This window comes from Tenrec ecaudatus, chromosome 9 (assembly GCF_050624435.1).
Source record: "Tenrec ecaudatus isolate mTenEca1 chromosome 9, mTenEca1.hap1, whole genome shotgun sequence".
NCBI classification, from domain to species: domain Eukaryota; kingdom Metazoa; phylum Chordata; class Mammalia; order Afrosoricida; family Tenrecidae; genus Tenrec; species Tenrec ecaudatus.
The window spans coordinates 108,060,927-108,079,766 of NC_134538.1; the positions used below are offsets into that span (position 1 = coordinate 108,060,927).

Consider the following 18,840-nt stretch of genomic DNA (forward strand, 5'->3'; position numbering starts at 1 on the left):
GAAAATCACTGGCCAGATGATTATGAAAAAGATGATTCCATGTCCCTGTTGAATCCTTCCTTTACACCTATAAGTCCTGGCAGAATTACTAGTAACTCTCAAGGATGCTCTGGTCCTGCTGGTAAACTATATGGCAAAGTATTTCAAGGGATTCCTCTGGCAGGGCTTGGCTGATGAGCCGTGGGCTTAGCCTCAACCATGGGGGTCCTCCTACCCGCCCTGGGCTCTTGGGTTAAGTTCCACTGCACGGTCCGAGGCCATGCCAATAAGGCCCTTGGATCAGGTCTTATTTGAGCAATTCTCTTCAGTTTGGGATGAGGTGGTACAGTTGACAATAACTAATTCATATCCTCCCTGACCTTGTGACATGATGGACTTTAAAATGAACAGACAGTTCTGGCAGAGAGACAACTTCATGTAGCTGTGAACACAAACTCTCAATCTCACTAAGATTTCTTTAAAAAAATGGAACTATTAATTTTAACAGCACTGCTAACTAAGTCATGACTGGGGATTGAGAGAATATATGCCAGCACACATTTTGTTCCCATGAAAAATGTGTTTCAACCCAACGATCCCTATATTGGTTTGTTTCAAAGAAACGCTTCCTTGAATAAAATAGTATAATATAGAATCTGTTAGAATATTGATATGGAGTGAGAGCAAAACCCACTATGAAAAGCAAGTAAGAAAATCTAACAGGGCACAGACCATAACCTGAATTATGCAAAAAAGAATTTACCACCTTTGTGTTTTACACTCGCTCTTTAGTAGCACAACAAAAATAGACTTGTTCTAAATCACCTAAGAGATTATGTAACCTTTTATGAAGACAAAGGGCTCTCCAGGGGGTTAACCAAGAGTCTGAACATGGCCTCTGTTATTTCCTGTACGACCCTGACTGCATCATGGAACAACAGGAAAGAAATGGAAATGCAGGCCTTAGAGCATGGCATCTCTTCGGTCAAAGTCCCAACTACTGTTGCTGCTATTACTCAACACTCAAGTTCTATGTCCTTACATAAAACACATTTAGTACTAGGTTCGTTTATAATGATCGCTCTTAAAACCCTGTTAAATAAACCTGAGTACAAACTAGGCATTATTTGTCGATTGTGAGGTATGTCAAGGCAGAACTGTGTTTTCAGTGGTGGGATCGTCAGACATAGATCCATTACATTAAGCCTTTCCTCTGCGGTTCCCCTGGGTAGACTCAAATGTTACCAGCCAAGCATATGAACCCGAGTAGTAAGAGAGCAGTAGGAAAACCTTTTTTATTATATTATTATATCCCTGATTCAAGAAAGAACACTGAAGGCAATGCCACCACCCAGCACATAGCTGATGTGTCTGAAGATTTGGCATATTTAATAAAAAATAATCTTAAGTGGTTTATAATACTCAACAAATAGGCAATTTCTTTTCTGCTATTTGCAAAACCAATTTTGAGGAAGATATTTTTCTATATATGGTATGGGTTTTTTCCCCCCTTAATCGCCCAGCTGCTACAATGTTAAATACATTAATTTTCATCTTAAATCAGATATGTAATAGAGAAAAGGGTGATTTAATATGCAGTCTCATTACATTTGACAGGCTTATTTATAAATGATTCGCCCTACACATTGACAAGCCTAGTTAATATGTTAATTAAGTTTTAAAAAGATAGTGGAAGGAAGAGACTGACACACTATCGTTCTCTTTGCATGTTGGGGACACACAGTGAACAGCGCAAGACGGTGCCCATCTGTATTTCAGCCTCCCAAAGGCTCTGTGATCTGGATGAGGTTACTACATGCATTTAACTAGTTATAGATAACTTTGTCGCCCTTGTAACAATTAGCTCGTGAAAATAATCTGAGCCAAGCTTCTGCTTTAGCAAACAAATGCAGTTCTGGACAAACCTAGGAGCTTTGCAAAGGGAATCTAAGGCATTTGGTGCAGGATGATTAAGTTCTTGGCTGTTAACCGAAGGGTCAGCAGTTTGAGTTTATCCGTTACTCTGAGGGGGGTGGAGGCCGGGTGCTCTGCTTCCCGTACAGATTACAGCCTAGAAAACCCCCGGTCAAGTGGGGACACGCAATGGCAACGTAAAGGACCAGGAGGCACACGTGGAGCACCCTCGGGACAGCTAGTGCACGAGGCGAGGGAGAAGGCACCCAGAGCTGCCCCTCTGCGCGCTTGCCCTTCTCTCTGCATGGTGCGCAAGTCTTTGTAAGCCTTTGTGAAGGAGCTTAAAAGGGATTCCCTGTCCCTGACTTTGAAAGAGTTATAAAACCCAAGAGTTATCCAAGATGCAACATGCAGCTTGAGTCCTTCCTCTGCTTAAATTCCCCGTTAAGGTGGGAGGCAAAGGTATTGGACACGATCTTTCTCGATGGATTCTCAAATTCCGCAGTGTTTTCACACACTGCCGCGGCCTTAGAGACCTAGAACAGGAAAGCGCCGGCCGCTGGGAGCTGCTTTTCATCACTCCATGACAATGTTCCTCTATAGGCACCTTCACTGATGTTTGTATTGCGTGTGGCTATTTAAACAAAACCCTGGAAAAAGTAACATTGGGTAAGGATGGTTAGTTTTCAGTTACCATCCTACTGCCCCCCACAATGGTAAATGAACCGTAAAAATAGCCTGGAACCACTGCCACCTGCCCCCCTGCTATTATCTGTGTATTCATATTTACCCTTCTGGGTGCAGCTGAGCCACGGCTCAATGACAGCCCCATTTCTCGGTCTCTGAATACCCAGCATCGATGCCATCGATTCAACAAAACCCAGCGCCCTGTGAACTTCTTGCTAACTGGAGAGACATACATTTACCTGACTCCCGGGAGAATGACAAAATGGCTTCTAGAAAATGGCTGGGGGTGAAGTCAAATTCAGAATGACAGGCACAGCGCAGACAGCACTCCGATGGCAGGGTTTGGAAGGAACGAGCCCTAGCACGGGAAGCAGCTCAAAGATAAGAGATTCGCTGTTTGGTTTTGGCAGTGAATGCTCCTGGCAGGTAGACAAAAGGGCATTTGGGGGTCTACTGTTTTCTATCAGATCTCCTCCCTTCCATTTACATAACAGCCATCTTCCTAGGCTTCTATTACGCCTCTGCTCAAAGAAAATTGTCAGAAAGAGCCCTAGCTTTCTTCCTGGGAGGAACACACACACACACACACACACACACACACACACACACACACACACGGAAGAAAAAAGGGAGCAGGTTGGGCGGGCGGGGGAGAGACACAGACTGGAAATCAAATGCTACACATCAGAAAGAGACACGTTAACAAGTCACAGTCCATGTGGTTCCCGGCATTGTACAGAGCACTTTGAAAGGTTTGGAAACTGTTAGTCACTAGTGTATAAGAAACAGTTTCTCCTGATTAGTGAGGGTTCAGTATTACTGAACTGCCAAACACGGAGACAAAACTCGCTCCAAGCCACAAATGTTTTCCAATGATGATCTGTTAACAGTCTTTAAAAGACCTCAGGAAAAGACAGCCTAGAATTGCCATACACATGCTTCACCCCATGAAAAAAGATACAAATACCCCTAACTCAAAATAATTATGTAGTGATCATTTCCGACGCCAGCTCTGGCTGCCAGACAGGATATTCTCTAAAAATCCTGAAGCATCATCCTCTGGCTTTATGTTCTAGCTTTTTGCCCACTCAGAGTAATAGTCTAAAATTTTATTTTGTTCATGCCTTTGGGTAGGCAGCCTTTTGGGGGAGTGGGGAGGGAAACTAATCAACCATCAAATCGCCAGAAAAGTGGATGAAGACATATTAGCTCAGCCTGTCACTGACAGACTCTCACCTTCATTCTCAGAGTTTTAGCAAATGCATGAAAACGGCATTATAGACTTATTAGCAGGGAATATAAAATTTGTGACGATAGATCTTAGGCAATTTGAGAATCTAGACTCAGAGTTCTGTGCAAAGCTATGGATCTATATCCAATAAAAAGAAATATACCCACCTGTATAAAATTTACAAATATTTCCAGTGGCTTTTCAGATCCTAAGGTCCCATCCTCAGAGATGTGCTGAAACCTAAACTACTAAAATCTACACCGTGCTCTACATTGTAAGAAATCTTATTGTTTTCTCATCACAAACATTTGGATCAAAAACACCAGAAAAGCAGCAGGTCTCATCACAGCCTAATTCACTAAAATTCAAGGTTACAGAGGGCACAGCAGAGAAGTAAACGTGATGCTGCAGTATGATTGGAGCTGTAAACATCACATGAACATGAAGCTGAAATCTATGCACAGGACATACGCATTCATTCTAATTATTCTTATTTTTTGTTGTTGTTGCTGTTTTATCTTTTTAAGGGATATACACAATTTTCAACACAATTGTGAATCTGGAAAATTGATTTTTCTGTCAATAAAATATATCTTTTACAGTCACTAGTAAGCCTTCTATAGTGCTAAAAAACATTATTTCCTTAATTGATTATTTCATTTATATCACAACTGATTTGGAATTCAGCATAGTTTCCCGTGAATAATAATTGCCTTTTAAATCTTACCAGTGTTTAGGTCTCAAAGGACAGATTTTCAGGCTTTGCTGAGCCACCATATGAAACAAAGACTCTGCTGAAACTAAGCTGCTATTTGTAAAATAATCAGCGCTTCACTCCGTTTTGGATGCGTGGCACTGATAATTCTGAGAGGTACACAGAGACTCAGTGTGGGACATGTTTGAGTCACCTATCTGAGCTTTGTTGTGAATTTAACATGTCCCTGCTACTTACAACCCACACCGCTGGTTGGAGACACAGACTTCCTCTTTATCACATAAAGCAACAAATTAAGGGCCTTAGGGAGAAAAATAACTGTCCTGACTGAGAAAAACATCTCTGCCCCCATCCATCAAGGATCATTACCAGACATCATCTGCCAGAGAGACTCTGATTAGAGAAGAGTCCCCATCATGGTTTTTAAAAATCCCACCCCACTGCCACATACATGCAAATACTCCTGGCACCATGAATCTGCCTTCAATCGGTTAGGATGTTTGTCTAGCCTTGACCCAGACTAAGCGCCACAGATTAGCTGAGGGGAACGCTCCCATTTCTCACCACATGTCAAGGCAGGTGGAGTATTCTGTGGAGCCCAGGAGGACATCTGGCGGTCTGTACCACAGAGTGACCACTTCATTGGAGTAGGTGTGGCTAGGGACGGATTTGGCTCTTGCAAGACCTGTGGGTGACACAAAACAAAGACACTTAATGAGCATTCAGCAAACAAAGGAATTTAGAAGTTTAAAAATGGAGCGGACAATTTTTAAAAGTCAAACACAATAACGAATTACTGCCTTAACGCTGCACCAGGGTTTTTTTTTTTTTTATAGAGAGGCAGAGACAAGCATACAGCGGTTTCTCCGCCTCCAGCGCATGCTGATAGGCAATAATAAAGCACTGGAGTCAAGCATCTTAGATGGCCACAGTAGACTGAGCAGCAAGGAGCCCTAGTTGTGCTAGGTGTTGGGTGCTAACCACAAAGTCAGCGGTTCAAATCCACCAGTTTCTCTGAGGGAGAGAAATCAGGCGGTCTGCTCCCACAGAGTTCTAGAAACCTTGCACATAAGCATTACGAGCCAGCCTGGTCTCCGTGGCAGCGGGCTTGCTTATTTGTTTTGGGGGGAGAGTGGTTAAAGTGAAAATATGAGTCATACACAATTAGACGTCTCTTTTTTAAAGTAAGTCATTTTATTGGGAGCTCTTACAGCTCTTATAACAATCCCTACATCGAGCACATTTGTACGTATGTTGCCATCATAATTTTCAAAACATTTTTCTACTTGAGCCCTTGATATCAGCTCCTCTTTTCTCCCTCCCTTTCCCACTCTCCCACCTTCATGAACCCTTGATAAATTATAAATTTTTATTATGATTTTCATATCTTAAATCATCCACAGTCTTTCTTTACCTACGTTTCTGTTGATTGTCCCCCAAAGGGGTTGGAGGTGGGGGATAAGATATACATCAATCATTGTGATTGGTCCCCCTTTCTCCCTCTTCTCCCTGCACCTCCCCTCTACCCTCATAGTATCACTACTTCCATTACTGTTCCAGAAGGGTTTATCTGTCCTGGATTCCGTGTGTGGAGAGCTCTTAACTGTACCAGTGTCCATCCTCTGGTCTAGCCGGATTTGTAAGGTAGAACTGGGGTCATGATAGAGGAGGGCAGGGGGAAGCATTTAAGAACCAGAGCAATGCAATGTGTTTCCTCGGTGCGATACTGGACTCTTCTGTGAGGGGATGTTCAATTGACAATTAGACTTCTTAAGAAAGCTTAGAAATTGTTCGGACTAAAGGAGATACTAGTGTCCTGGTTGTGCACTTGGCCACTAATAAAAGGCCAACCATTTGGAACCCACCAGTTCATCTGCGGGAAGAAAGATGGGGCAGTGCACACTCATAAAGACGCCCAGGCCGGACGACTCTACGAGATGGTCGACTCCTGTCCTCATCAGCTGCTGTGAGTCAGACTCTGCACTGCAGGGCGGGTGTGATTTTGGGCTGGAAACAGGCTACGGTCCAGGAACTTCAGTTTGGAGCCTTACCATGTGTTATAATGCAAAGGTCAGAAAACTTTCCAGAAAAGATGGATTTTAAAAGGTGTACTTTAAAAACCTTTCCATACAAGGAGAGGTCCTTCGTTTCTCTAATGTGCATTGAAAATTCTCAAGAAAAAGTTTGATACTTTTCTCCAAGCTTTATCTGAACACGTCTCTTTCATTGCTCTGCCAAACACCCACTCAAACCAAAAGAACCCCGCTGCCCACAGGCCAAGTGCAGTTCACAGGGCTGCTCCTCAGAGAGCTTCCAAGGCTGTGCAGCCCGTCGGGCTCACGGCCTCCTGCTTCACCAGAGGCAGGGCTGGAGGGCTTGGAGGACCTACTGTGTGCTTAGCACACCAACACCCAACTCACAGTGCTACCACGCTGGGAAATGTTTATCTTGGACGCTCTTATGAAATCCACGCAAATAAATAATGATAAAGGAGTAGTTCGATACATCGCATACATAGTTGATGAAATAGTCTACCATACATTAAAATGTTCTCTAAGATATTCCTGAAAATACAAAAAGTGATCACAATAATGTAAGTGAAAAGGTACCAAGAGGCTTCAAAAACTTTGTTAAAAATTTCAATTATCTTTTCATTCAATTTTTCCATCAACATTTGGAAACCCCCAATTTATGACATGCCATTACATTCCATGCAATTTGACCTAATGTGTCCAGAAAAATATTAGGAGAAGTATTTTATTTTAAAATGTCTTCAGTTATTAGAGCTCTGGAATATGGGATTATATACCTTTTAAAAGGTACTAAATTTTCCCAAGATTTATTCCAACTTTTGTCCAATGAATTTTTCTTTGTCATATGCATTTATTTAAAAAGTCAAAAAATCTGATTAAAAAAATTGTGATATCTTTCTGAGAATATTCACAAAGACAAGTTTAGCCTATTTGACCCTCTGTCATGTTCAAAGTACATACACAATTTTTACAATGTGCCTATTATAATTACAGTCATTCTAACCTTACCTAATTTTTAAGTAATATTTAATATGACTTGCCCCCTGTATATTAAATACTTGACATTTAATTTTCGGTGTAACATGTACATTTTTAAATTAATAGGACAGCTGGTATGACAAATAATTTCTAATTAATTCTAATTAATACAACTACTGTTACAGTCATTTGATTTATTTTTTTACAATGCAGATGTTAAAATACTGCAATGGCATATTATAAATTGGTTAACATTTAAAAGTACTAAAATGTACAAATTACACACTCACAGTATATGAACCCAAATGCTCCATAAATGGCACAACTCTTTTATAATAAATTTTCATAATAACTACTTCTTTTCCTTGCAATATTTAATCCTACTCCAATTCCACCCCCACTCTCACCCCCCCCAAAAAAAAAAGAATTATAGATAGGTCAGTTATGAAAGTTGAATGTCTCTAAATCTGGTAATCCCATCAAAAGATCTGGTTGCTCAAAAAGTCATGCCCCATACAGGGACCAAAGAGCTAAGCAAAGAAGTGAAATAGGTTCCGACTGGCTCCATATGCAATTGTCAAGTCCAATGGGACACTAAACACACTTTAGCGGATCCCCTTGGTTTTCCTGAGGCTATGTTGTCGGAGAGCTAGTCTCAAGGGAAAGGAAAATAAGAAAATCTGAGATTATCTTTGACAGCTCAGATCAGCTTGCTACTTATAGAAGTCACGTTATTCTCAGTGTTAATGGGAGAATGAAATTTCAAAATAGCCTAGAAACAGTATAAATAAAACTATATACACGTAATTTGAAGTCCATAATGTTCACTCAAGAAGTTCAGTGGCTAAATACTTTGATAAACCAAAGGTGATGGGTTCAATCCACCAGCTGCTCAGCAAGAGAAAGATTCTGTTTCCATAAAGATTCATAGCCTTGGAAACAGAATGAACAAGTTCTAACCCAACCTATAGGGTCACTATGAGTCAGAATGCAGCTTCACAGCGTGATTATTTGTTTGTTTTGTTTGGCTTCAGTTTCTCTGAATTTGCTCAACAGTTAAAAATGACTGGAAGATATAAATAGAAAAAAGCTTTGTATCTGTAAGATTCTCTTTCTTCCCATATATTTAGGTCAAAGACTGCCCAAACACACTTCCGACGGGGCACACACCTGGGATAATAACAGTGAAAAATTAGGGTGTTCGGTATATTGAAATTGAGATTAAATGTTAAGCTTGGGTTTCCCCAAATAGGTATGGCATATGCATATGTGACTTAAGATGAAGAATGTTTGCATATTTTTAGGATACATTTTTTATAACACTTGAGAAAAACTCATAAATCATCTCATTTTAAGATAGTTAAAACATTTGTGTGTATGTGTGTGTGTAAAGTGTCCTGTAAAATGCTGAAAAGGTTTTAACCCCTAAAATGTATGCTTGGGTTAAAAAGATAAATAAAGCCAAAACTCTTCAGGGTTTGACAAAATCACTGAAAGAATGATTCAAAAACCAACCAAACAAGAAAATATACCTCAAAGTATGAATATGTAACTATAGTTTTTTTCCCAAATCTTCTCAGCAAAGATCTTGCTATGTATTTATACAGTTCATACATCAAAACATGCTTACTCATGCAAAATGTATTAAACTGCGCCCGCCAGATGCAGAAAACCATAGGACAGGATTAATTAGCACAGCATGCATGGAAGCTTGCTTTCTCTGGTCTTGTCGGTTGCTATGGTTACACTACAGGAAGAGAGCCACACTACCTTTTAGAAAGGATGAAGTTCACTGGTTATTATCAAAACTTCTCGTATTAGTGTTTAGTTTAAATTAAAAGTCAAAAAAACGGAGTGGAAAGCTAACCGGAAGAGTACAGATTATTTGTCAACCGCTGCTCTTGCTAAGTATGTGCCCCAGAAAGGCCGGCTGTGGCCCTGGGCCATTTAAAGGGCTCACCTGGGAACTGCGTCTCCAACATGAAGTTGTGCCCACTGCGAACTGAGGACAGACTCCAGAGTGGAGTAGAGGACCCGTCACTCAACCTTTATTTCCAGTGACTCAAAAGCTACGCAGCTCTGCCACAAATAATGGGATTTTAGATTTCCAGGAGTGTTTTAGCTTTATTGCTAACCTCTTCCCCAAAGAATGAATTTTCTTCACTTTTATGAAAGACGGTCATGGGCTGCCACCCTGATTCTGGTTCTACCCTCTAACATCAACACCAAATAAGTCAAGTGACAGTGATTTCCGCCTCCACACTAACCCGATCAGTCATTCTGCAGAAACCCATGATTCTTTGTGCTTTATCTCTTGGTATAGCTTCTAGCAGGGTCGCTAACCTTCCTTCAAAGGTGCCCTTCTTGGCCTTCCAGGTGCAGGGGAACCTTCCTTCATCTGCCTGTTTGGTCTTTCGTGTTCAAACCAGTGCTTTCTCCAATCTTTAGCGCCCACAGGTAACTCATGACTAAGGCAACAATGGATAGGTGATTTCTGCCCAGATTTTATCTCCAGTTCTTACTTTCACTTAACTCTACTCGATTATTCAGTAGGCATAACTATGAGGATGCCACGTTGTTGCTGCTAGTGTTGGTTCCGACACATAGCGACCCAGTGCAGAACAGAGGGAACCCTTCCTGGCCCGGCGCCATGCTCACAATCCTTCCTACGCCCATTGCTGCAGCCACTGTCTTCATTCATCTTGTTGATTCAATCAATCAGTCGTAGAAGACTTATGGCCAGAGTGGAGACTTTGTCACATGGACGTTGGACATGTTTTCGGCAGAGACAAGTCTCTAGAGAAAGACATCAAGCTTGGTGAGACAGAGGGGCAGGAAAAGAGGAAGGTGCGTCAATGGAGCCCTGGCGAAGTAGTGAGTTACCTTGAAGGCTGCTAACCACAAGGTCAGCAGTTTGACCTTACCAGCTCTCTGCTTTTATAAAGATGTACAGCCTTGGAAAACCAAAGGGGCAGTTCTACTTTGTCCAAGAGGTGGCGATGAATCAGAACTGGTTTGATGGCCGTGAGTTTGGTAATTTAACACCTTTCCAAGCAGAAGTCCCCAACCTGCTACTGCCCCATCACGATAGGGAATACGATCCTAAGAGTTTCAGAATACACACACATTTTACTAATAAAATATTTTAGATTCCAAAACAGACAAAGTCCAGCTATCTGTACACACATATGCATTCGATTGTAGGTCCACGGATAGCTTATTTTGTTGTTATAATTGTGTAGTGGTGTTGTTTTATCTCATTGCATCCTTTTGAGGTGGTAAAAATGAGGAAAGCATACTTCTAACTTTATTGGTAAAATTTTTAAAAATGATCTATCTAGGATAAGAGTTTAGGAATGCTAATTAGTATTTTTATCTGAAGTAGGGGGTCGGAGAGAAAGAGAAAGGCACTCAAGGAGGCAGACTGGCCCAGAGCTGTTACAATGGGCGCAAACAGAGCAATGCTGGAGAATCCGAAGCAAGACCAGTAGGGTTTCTTTCTGTCGTACACGGGTTGCTGAGAATCACGACACAATGGCACCTACGTCTTTCCTATGGTAAGGAATTGAAAAGACTGTCATCATGGACTTCCTCCTTTCAGTTTAAGTGAAAAATAATGACAAAAGTGAAACAAACCTTTAGCAATCAACTCAAAACAAGACATTCTGGAAGAGCAACAATGTCAGCAGTGTCTTTCCAGAGAATGAGTGACCGTTTTATGGTTGGTCAGTGGTTTTTGTTCCTAAGTTGTAGTGTTCCATATTTCATTTCTTAACACAGCTCATTCCCAAATGAAGGCAATTTGAAGAGGATGTATTGATCATACGCTTAAAATCCCTATTTCCAGAAGAGGGGACCTCTCTCTTTTATTCTGCACTTCAAGATGTGACTACAAATAAACATGAATTCTTGGAAAATATTTCACCATCAGTAGTCAGGGTGGAAAAGGACAACTTGGAATCTCATGGCTTTTCCATGAGCCAATCCTAGTGGTACGCCAATCCAGAAAAGGCTTTGAGATTTTGTTCCATACCACAGCACTATGAGCTGGCCAGTAGCTTCCTCGACAGGATTTTTTATAGGGTCCACTCCTTCCTAAAGGATTTATATTAAGTAGTGTACAGTGGCTAATTCAAGGAAATCCAATCACTACAACTAGAGCTCAAGTTTATGTTAGTAATGCAGAAGTTGAAGAATTCTACCAATGTCTTCAGCCTGAAATTGATTAAATAAGCAACCAAAATACATTGATAATGTAAAAGTTGGAAACAAGAAGTAGTAGTTAGAAATTATGGTCCTGGTGATGCGAATGAAGCCAGAGGTCACATCATGGAAATTTTGCAAGACCAACAACTTGTTCATAACAAATACCTCTTTCCAACAACACAAAAGGCAACTATACACATGGACTTATCCAGATGCAATACACAGAAATCAAACTGACTACATCAGTGAGAAGAGACTATGGAGAAACTCAAAATGAGGAACTAAAAGCAGGCCAGGGGCTGGCTGCAAAACAGACAAGTTCAATGGAAAGAGAGTGAAGGGAGACAGTGGATGGTGTAAGATATGAAAAGAGTAACAATTTACAATTCATCAAGGGGTCACAAGGGTGTAAAAATGGGGAAGGGAGGGGAAAAAGGAGGAGCTGATAGAAACAGCTCAAGTAAAAAGTAAACGGTTTGAAATGATGATGGCAACTATGTACAAATGTGCTTGATACAATGGATGTATGGATTGTTGTAAGAGGTGTAAGAGCCCCCAATAAAATGATCTACGGGGGGAAAGTTCAGGTTGAAACTGAAGAAAATTGAAATAGTTCAAGAAATTCAAAATACGAGTTTGAGTCTATGCCACCTAACATGTAAGAACATCTCAATGAAAGAGCTGACCTATTGAACACTAATGACAGAAGACCTGATGAGCTGTGGGAGGACACCATAGGCATCACACATGAAGAAGGACAGAAAGAAAAGATCCAAGTGGATGCCAGAAAAGATTCTGAAACTTGTTCTTAATTATAGAGGATCTAAAGCAAGCAGAAGCTATAAGATCTCTAAGAGCCCCCAATAAAGTGAATTAAAAAGAATGAAAACTGAATAAAAACAAAAATTTATGAAGTCAAAGAAGTGAATAGAAAATCTCAGAGGGCATCTCAAGAAGACATAGTAAAATGTCATAATGAAATCAAAACGGAAGATCATAGCCAACTTATCTGGAATGGAGAGAACTCAAGAACAGTCGCGCCTCAGGTGCAATATTGAAAGTTTCTGCAGGTAAAATATTAAATATACAGGAAACATCAGAGGACAATGGCTAGAATACCCGGAATCACTGCCCAGCCGCACCCCCAATTATTTGACAGCCAGCCACTTCAAGAGAGAGCGTAGGAGCAAGAATCTATGTTACTGAAAGACATCTAAGGTGCAATGAAAGCAGCAGCCCCAAACAAGGCCCCAGTAATTAATGACGTACCACTTGCAATGTTCCCAGAAGCCGGGGAAGTACTGGAAGTACTCACTCATCTAGGCCAGGAAATTTAGGCAGCTACTTGGCCAACGGAGACTAAGAGATCCATATTTCAACCATTTCAAAGAAAGGTGACCCAACAGAATGTTCAAATTAAAGAACAATATCATCAATGTTACGCGGGAGAAAATTTTTGCCGAAGATGATCCAACAATGGGTGCAGTAATACGTTAACAGGGAGCTGTCAGAGGTTCAAACCACATTAAAAAGAAGATGTAGAACAATGGATATTGTTGCTAATATCAGATGGATCTTGGTTCAAAGCAGAGAATACCACAATGGTGTTTACTTGTATTTTATTGACTACACAAAGGCATTGGACGGTGTGGACCATAACAAACTAGGAATAGCCTTCAGTAGACTGGGACTCCCAGACCACTACCTGTGCTTGGGCAGAACCTGTACACGGATCAAGAGGCAGTTGTGTGAAAGAACCAGAGGGTGCTGCACAGTTCAAAATCATGAAGAGTGTCTTGCCATACGCATTCAACATGTATGCTGAGCAAAGCATCACAGAAGCTGTATATGTGGAGAAGAGGGCATCTGGATTGTAGGAAGGCTTATTAACAACCTGCAAGACACAGAAGACATAATTTTGTGCGCAGAAAATGAAGAGGACTTAAAGCATTTATGGATGAAGATTAAGGATTTCAGCGCTCGGTATGCATTACAATTCAATACAAAGAAAGCCCAAATCCTCACAAAGGGAACAGTACGTAATATCATGTAAACAGAAAGAAGATTGAAGTTGTCAAAGATTTTGTCTTACTTGGATCCACAATCAATGTCCATGGAAGCAGCAGTCCAAATATCAAACTACACATTGCATTGGGGAACCTGCAGCACAAAACCTCTTTAAATGGTTAAAAGCAAGCATGTCTGTTACTTTGAGGACTAAAATGCGCCTGACCCAAGGCATGGCATTTCCAATCGTCTAACATGCATGGGACACGTTGGGCAATGAATCAGGAAGACCGAAAAAGAATCGATGCATTTGAATTATGGTGCTTGCGAGGAATACTGGGTACCAAAGGAACGAACAAATCCATCTTGGAAGAAGTACAGCTAGAATGCTCTTTAGCGGCAGGGATGGTGAGACTCTGTCTCATGGACGTTGGACATGTCCGAGAGACCAGTCCTTGGAGAAGGACATCATACTTGGTAAGGTAGTGAGGCAGCAAAAAAGAGCAAGACTTCTGACAAGATAGATGGGCACCTGTGCTGGCTGGATGGGCTCAAGCACAAGAACAATTGTGAACTTGGAAGGGGGGCAGGCAGTGTTTGCTTTAGTGCACTCTGTGTAGCTATGAGTCAGAGCTGACTCAATGGCACCTAACCACAACGTGGTGTGCTAAAGCTGCTTCAGAGTTAAACAGATGTTTTTACAGTGTTATCGATACAAAACAGCCAAAACAAAACATGTATTGTCTTTTAGTGTTCTTTGGTTTCTGGTCTTGACCCTCTTCTCTCTGCATTTGACAAGCTTTCCTGGATGTTGGCTTCAATGGCTCCCGGATATGTATCTGGAGTGCCTGGCTCACCCTAAAGGTCCAGAGGTATGTATATATAGTACTGTGTGCCTGAGGAAGGTCTATCATATGTACTCGTGTATGAGCTGAGTTTTTCAGCACATTTAAAAAAATCATTTTATTGGGGCTCATACAACTCTTATCACAATCCACACATACATCAATTGTGCAATGCACATTTATACATTCGTTGTCCTCATCATTCTCAAAACTCACTTTCTGTTTGGGTTCCTGGAATCAGCTTCTCATTTTCCTTCCCCTATCCTCCCTCCCTGCTTCCCCCTCCCTCATGAACCCTTGATAATTTATAAATTATTATTTTTTCTTATCTTACACTGCCCGGCGTCTCCCTTCACCCACTTTTCTGTTGTCCACCCCCCAGGGAGGAGGTTATATGTAGATCCTTGTGATCGGTTCCCCCTTTCTATGCCCCCCTTTCCCTTCTGGTATCACCACTCTCACCACTGGTCCTGAGGGGGTCATCTGTCCTGGATTCCCTGTGTTTCCAGTTCCTATCTGTTCGTCTGTGCATCCTCTTGTCTAACCAGGTCCACAAGGTAGAATTGGGATAATGATTATTGACGGGGAGGAAGCGTTCAGGAACTAGAGGAAGGTTTTGAGTTTCACTGTTGCTACACTGAACCCTGAGTGACTCATCTCCTCCCCACTACCCCTCTGCAATGGATGTCCAGTTGTCTACAGATGGGCATTGTGTCCCCATCATGCACTCCCCTGATTCATGATAAGATTCCCCCCTCCCCCACCTTTGTTGTTTGAAACCTGGTCCCCTCGGCCCTTCATGATCACACATGTTGGTGTGCTGCTTCCATGTGGGTTTTGTTGCTTCTGGGCTAGATGGCCACTTGTTTACTTCCAAGCCTTTAAGACCCCAGATGCTGTATCTCTCGATAGCCGGGCACTAGCAGCTTCCTTCACCACACTTACTTATACAGACACACATTTTAAATGCAGTTTTTGTGGTAAAATTAGGTGCCTCGGCTGATATTCAGGTCAGCTTATACTCGAGCATATATGGTAAGTAGTATATGTTTTTCCTTGTTCCCAATTTTCTAGCCAATACTACTATTTCCCCCATTACCTAGGACTCATCACTTAAATCCCCATCGACCCCATCCATCCAAAAAAGCCAAAAATATTGTTTCATTTTAGGCTCCTTCTACATATCATCACAAAAACCAGTGGATTTTACTTCCTAAGGCCATAGGACATTTAAACATGTTAAGGCAATATTTTATTTTGCACTAATTTGTATTATCTCTCAATTTTTAAGAAAGTACCATATAAACTCAAGTTAAGCTGACCTGAATATCAGCTGAAGCACCTAATTTTACCACAAAGCTGCATTAAAAATGTGCTGAAAAACTTGACTTATACTCAAATACATACAGTAATCCTTGCCTAATTCCTTTTTAACAAAGAGGACTCAGAGTTTTTAAAAACAAACATCTTTTATGCTTATGTTCAACATTAAAAATAATCATAACATGTTATTATACCATCCTAAAGCAGAAAGTATACAAATAATTAACTTCCATTTCTAGGAAGAATTTTTATTTTGTATTGAAAATAAAAACAAAATAATTCTTTCCAATGTTTCTTTAAAGAAAGTCAGTAGAAGTTATAAGATCAGCTATGCAGAATTATTTCGATGGATACCCTCAGAGAATGTACTTTTGTTGCCAGACATCCACCTGCTCCTTAGGGGACTTGTGATAGGCACGGTGTTAGTTCACACACTAACTCGCTAGTTTTGTTTCCTCGATTAAGTCACATAAGCCCCTGCTATGTGTTAAATGAAGGGGTTAGATCAGGGGTAAAACCATTGTGGTCTGGGAGAAAGCCACTTAGTTTGGTACAGAAATGTCACTGCAACAGAGGAACAACCATTCATTTACATATTCTCCCAGGTTCCTTCCACAATACAAAAGCAGAGATGAGTAGCTGGCAGGTAGAGCCCACAAGTGAAAATTCATTCAATCTAGTCCTTTGAGAAAAAGGCTGATGAACTCTAGGCCAGACTGAAGGAAACTTTAAGGTCCATTTAAGCTCAGTGATCCAAAATTCTTGCTCATTAAATGTATGAAGATCATATATGCCCAAGTTCTTAAAAAGCACGTGAAATAAGTAATTCCACTTCAATGATCTCATCACAGCCCTTCCACATTAGCAGAGGAGACAGAATCATTTTCAATAGTAGATATATGCAAAGATAACATTGTTTTCACAGTTCACTGGTCTACATTCCATTTTCTAGTTTTTGCTTTTCATTTAATGAAACTTCTAGTTATTATTCCAATGCTAGATGACTTAGAGAAGCAGGGTGGCAGAGCGATAAAGTACTCATATGCTAGCCAAAAGGCAAGCAGCTGGAACCAAACAGCCACTCATGGGGCTGAGAGGTGGTACTCTTTTTCTGTTAAAATTTTGCCCTTGGAAATTCCGTGGGGAAGTTATACCCAATCCTACAGGATCAATAGGAATCAAAACAGAGGCCATCCCAGTGGGTATGGTTTGGTTTAGCTTAGATGGCAACACAATATATAAAAAATAAATCTCACTCTGTCTTTGCTATATATCACAGTAAAAACATAAAAGAGGGGTCACAGCCTTGAAACACTATGAAATTCTCCACTTTTCTATCAGATCTAAACTTTGATCTCAGTGAATACAAGGAGGAAGGGTAATATTTCAACTGGCTTCAATGCTTTTGTAGCAGATGGGCCAGTTTCCCACAAGTAAGAAACCATGAACTTCATGACTGGACTAAATCAACACAACGTCAACCGTTGGAATTGTGCTTGTGTCATGTCGGATGGACCACGATTCTCAGTGGTCTAGCAGTTATGTAATGATGTCACCAGCCCCTGTCATGTAATCTGATTTAATCAGCCCTGATCTGAGGTAAGACTATCAGAGTCAGATGCAGCACCCGTGTTCAGAGTCATGATCTGATTTAAGAGTATTAGAGCAGGGCGCAGCACCTGCAGCCCTAATCTCTTCTTTGGGGAAATATCCCGCCCTACGGACTGCAACACTTCCTACCTTACAAGAGAGGAACACACCACACCCAAGGAAGGAAAGCCAGGAGTGGAGTACGTGCTTTGCATCTGGGGCCTTTGTGGAGGAACACAAGAGAATCAAGAGACACACAGAGAGAAAGCCTGTTCCTAGAGTCAAAATTCTAAATTCAGACTTCCAGCCTTGTAAATAACGAGGAAGACCAGTTAATACAACAATTACTTAAATATACATACCAATCTCTAAAGCCAATGATGAAAATAACTGAAGAATGCTTTCAACACCTTTAGTCTAAAATTGATCAAGTGTACAATCAAAATTTGTTGATAATTACTGATGATTGAAATACGAAAGGTGAAAACAAAAGAGAGGAACAGTAGTTGAAAAATATAGCCATGGTGATAGAGTGCTCCTTAGAAGAGAATATGGCGAGACTTGTCTTACATAATCCGGACATGTTATTAGGGCGGGCCAGCCCCGGAGGAAGGATAACGTACTTGGTAGAGTACAGGATCAGTGAGAAAGAGGAAAATCCTCAAAAAGAGACACCGTCGCAGTGACTATGACAATGGGCTGAAGCACTACAATTGTGATGATGGTACGGGCTGGCCAGGGTTTCCTTTTGTTGTATGTGAGTTGCTGTGAGATGGAATTTACTTTTTAACACCTAACAACAAACTGTGAGAAAAATCAATTTGTCTGTGGAAGCCATACAGTGTGGTATCATTCTAGTAACCCTAGATAACCGAGACAAGCACGTTTGATGCATTTCCACAGCCACACTGATTCTTTGACAATTTTAAATATTAAAAATAAAGCATACAAAATACATTACAGGAATCTGATTTTTAAGCTAACGTATATATTCAAAACAGTAAGGCTAAATGTTTAGGGAATTTGTGTGGACTTGTACACTGACACATGCATATACCCCAAATATTACAATATTTATACAGTAGTATGTGCCTATGTGTGCTACAGAGACAATACTTATAAGTATAAAGTTAAAATAATTTAACATATATATTTGACTGATAATATATGCACTCATTAGTATATTAATTTCTTTAGCTTTGAAAACAAATAAGAAATTGAATGTTTGTCTGAGAGACTTAAGACAAATTCCTTCCCACATCCTTTCCAAACCCATATACATATGCAATGTCTTTATATAGCTCACTGTTAATAATACTAAAATATAAAGAT

The 18,840-nt window shown here is 40.7% G+C and overlaps 1 protein-coding gene across 2 annotated transcripts in view; it reads right to left on the reverse strand.

Moving 5' to 3' along the window:
• Positions 1–18,840, reverse strand: part of CDK14 (cyclin dependent kinase 14) — a 671,591-nt gene that overhangs the window by 261,932 nt on the left and 390,819 nt on the right. For both annotated transcript variants that reach the window (XM_075558444.1, XM_075558445.1), the window contains exon 9: positions 5,091–5,211. In XM_075558444.1, coding sequence (XP_075414559.1) covers positions 5,091–5,211 — 121 coding nt within the window. The remainder of the gene's footprint in view (positions 1–5,090; positions 5,212–18,840) is intronic.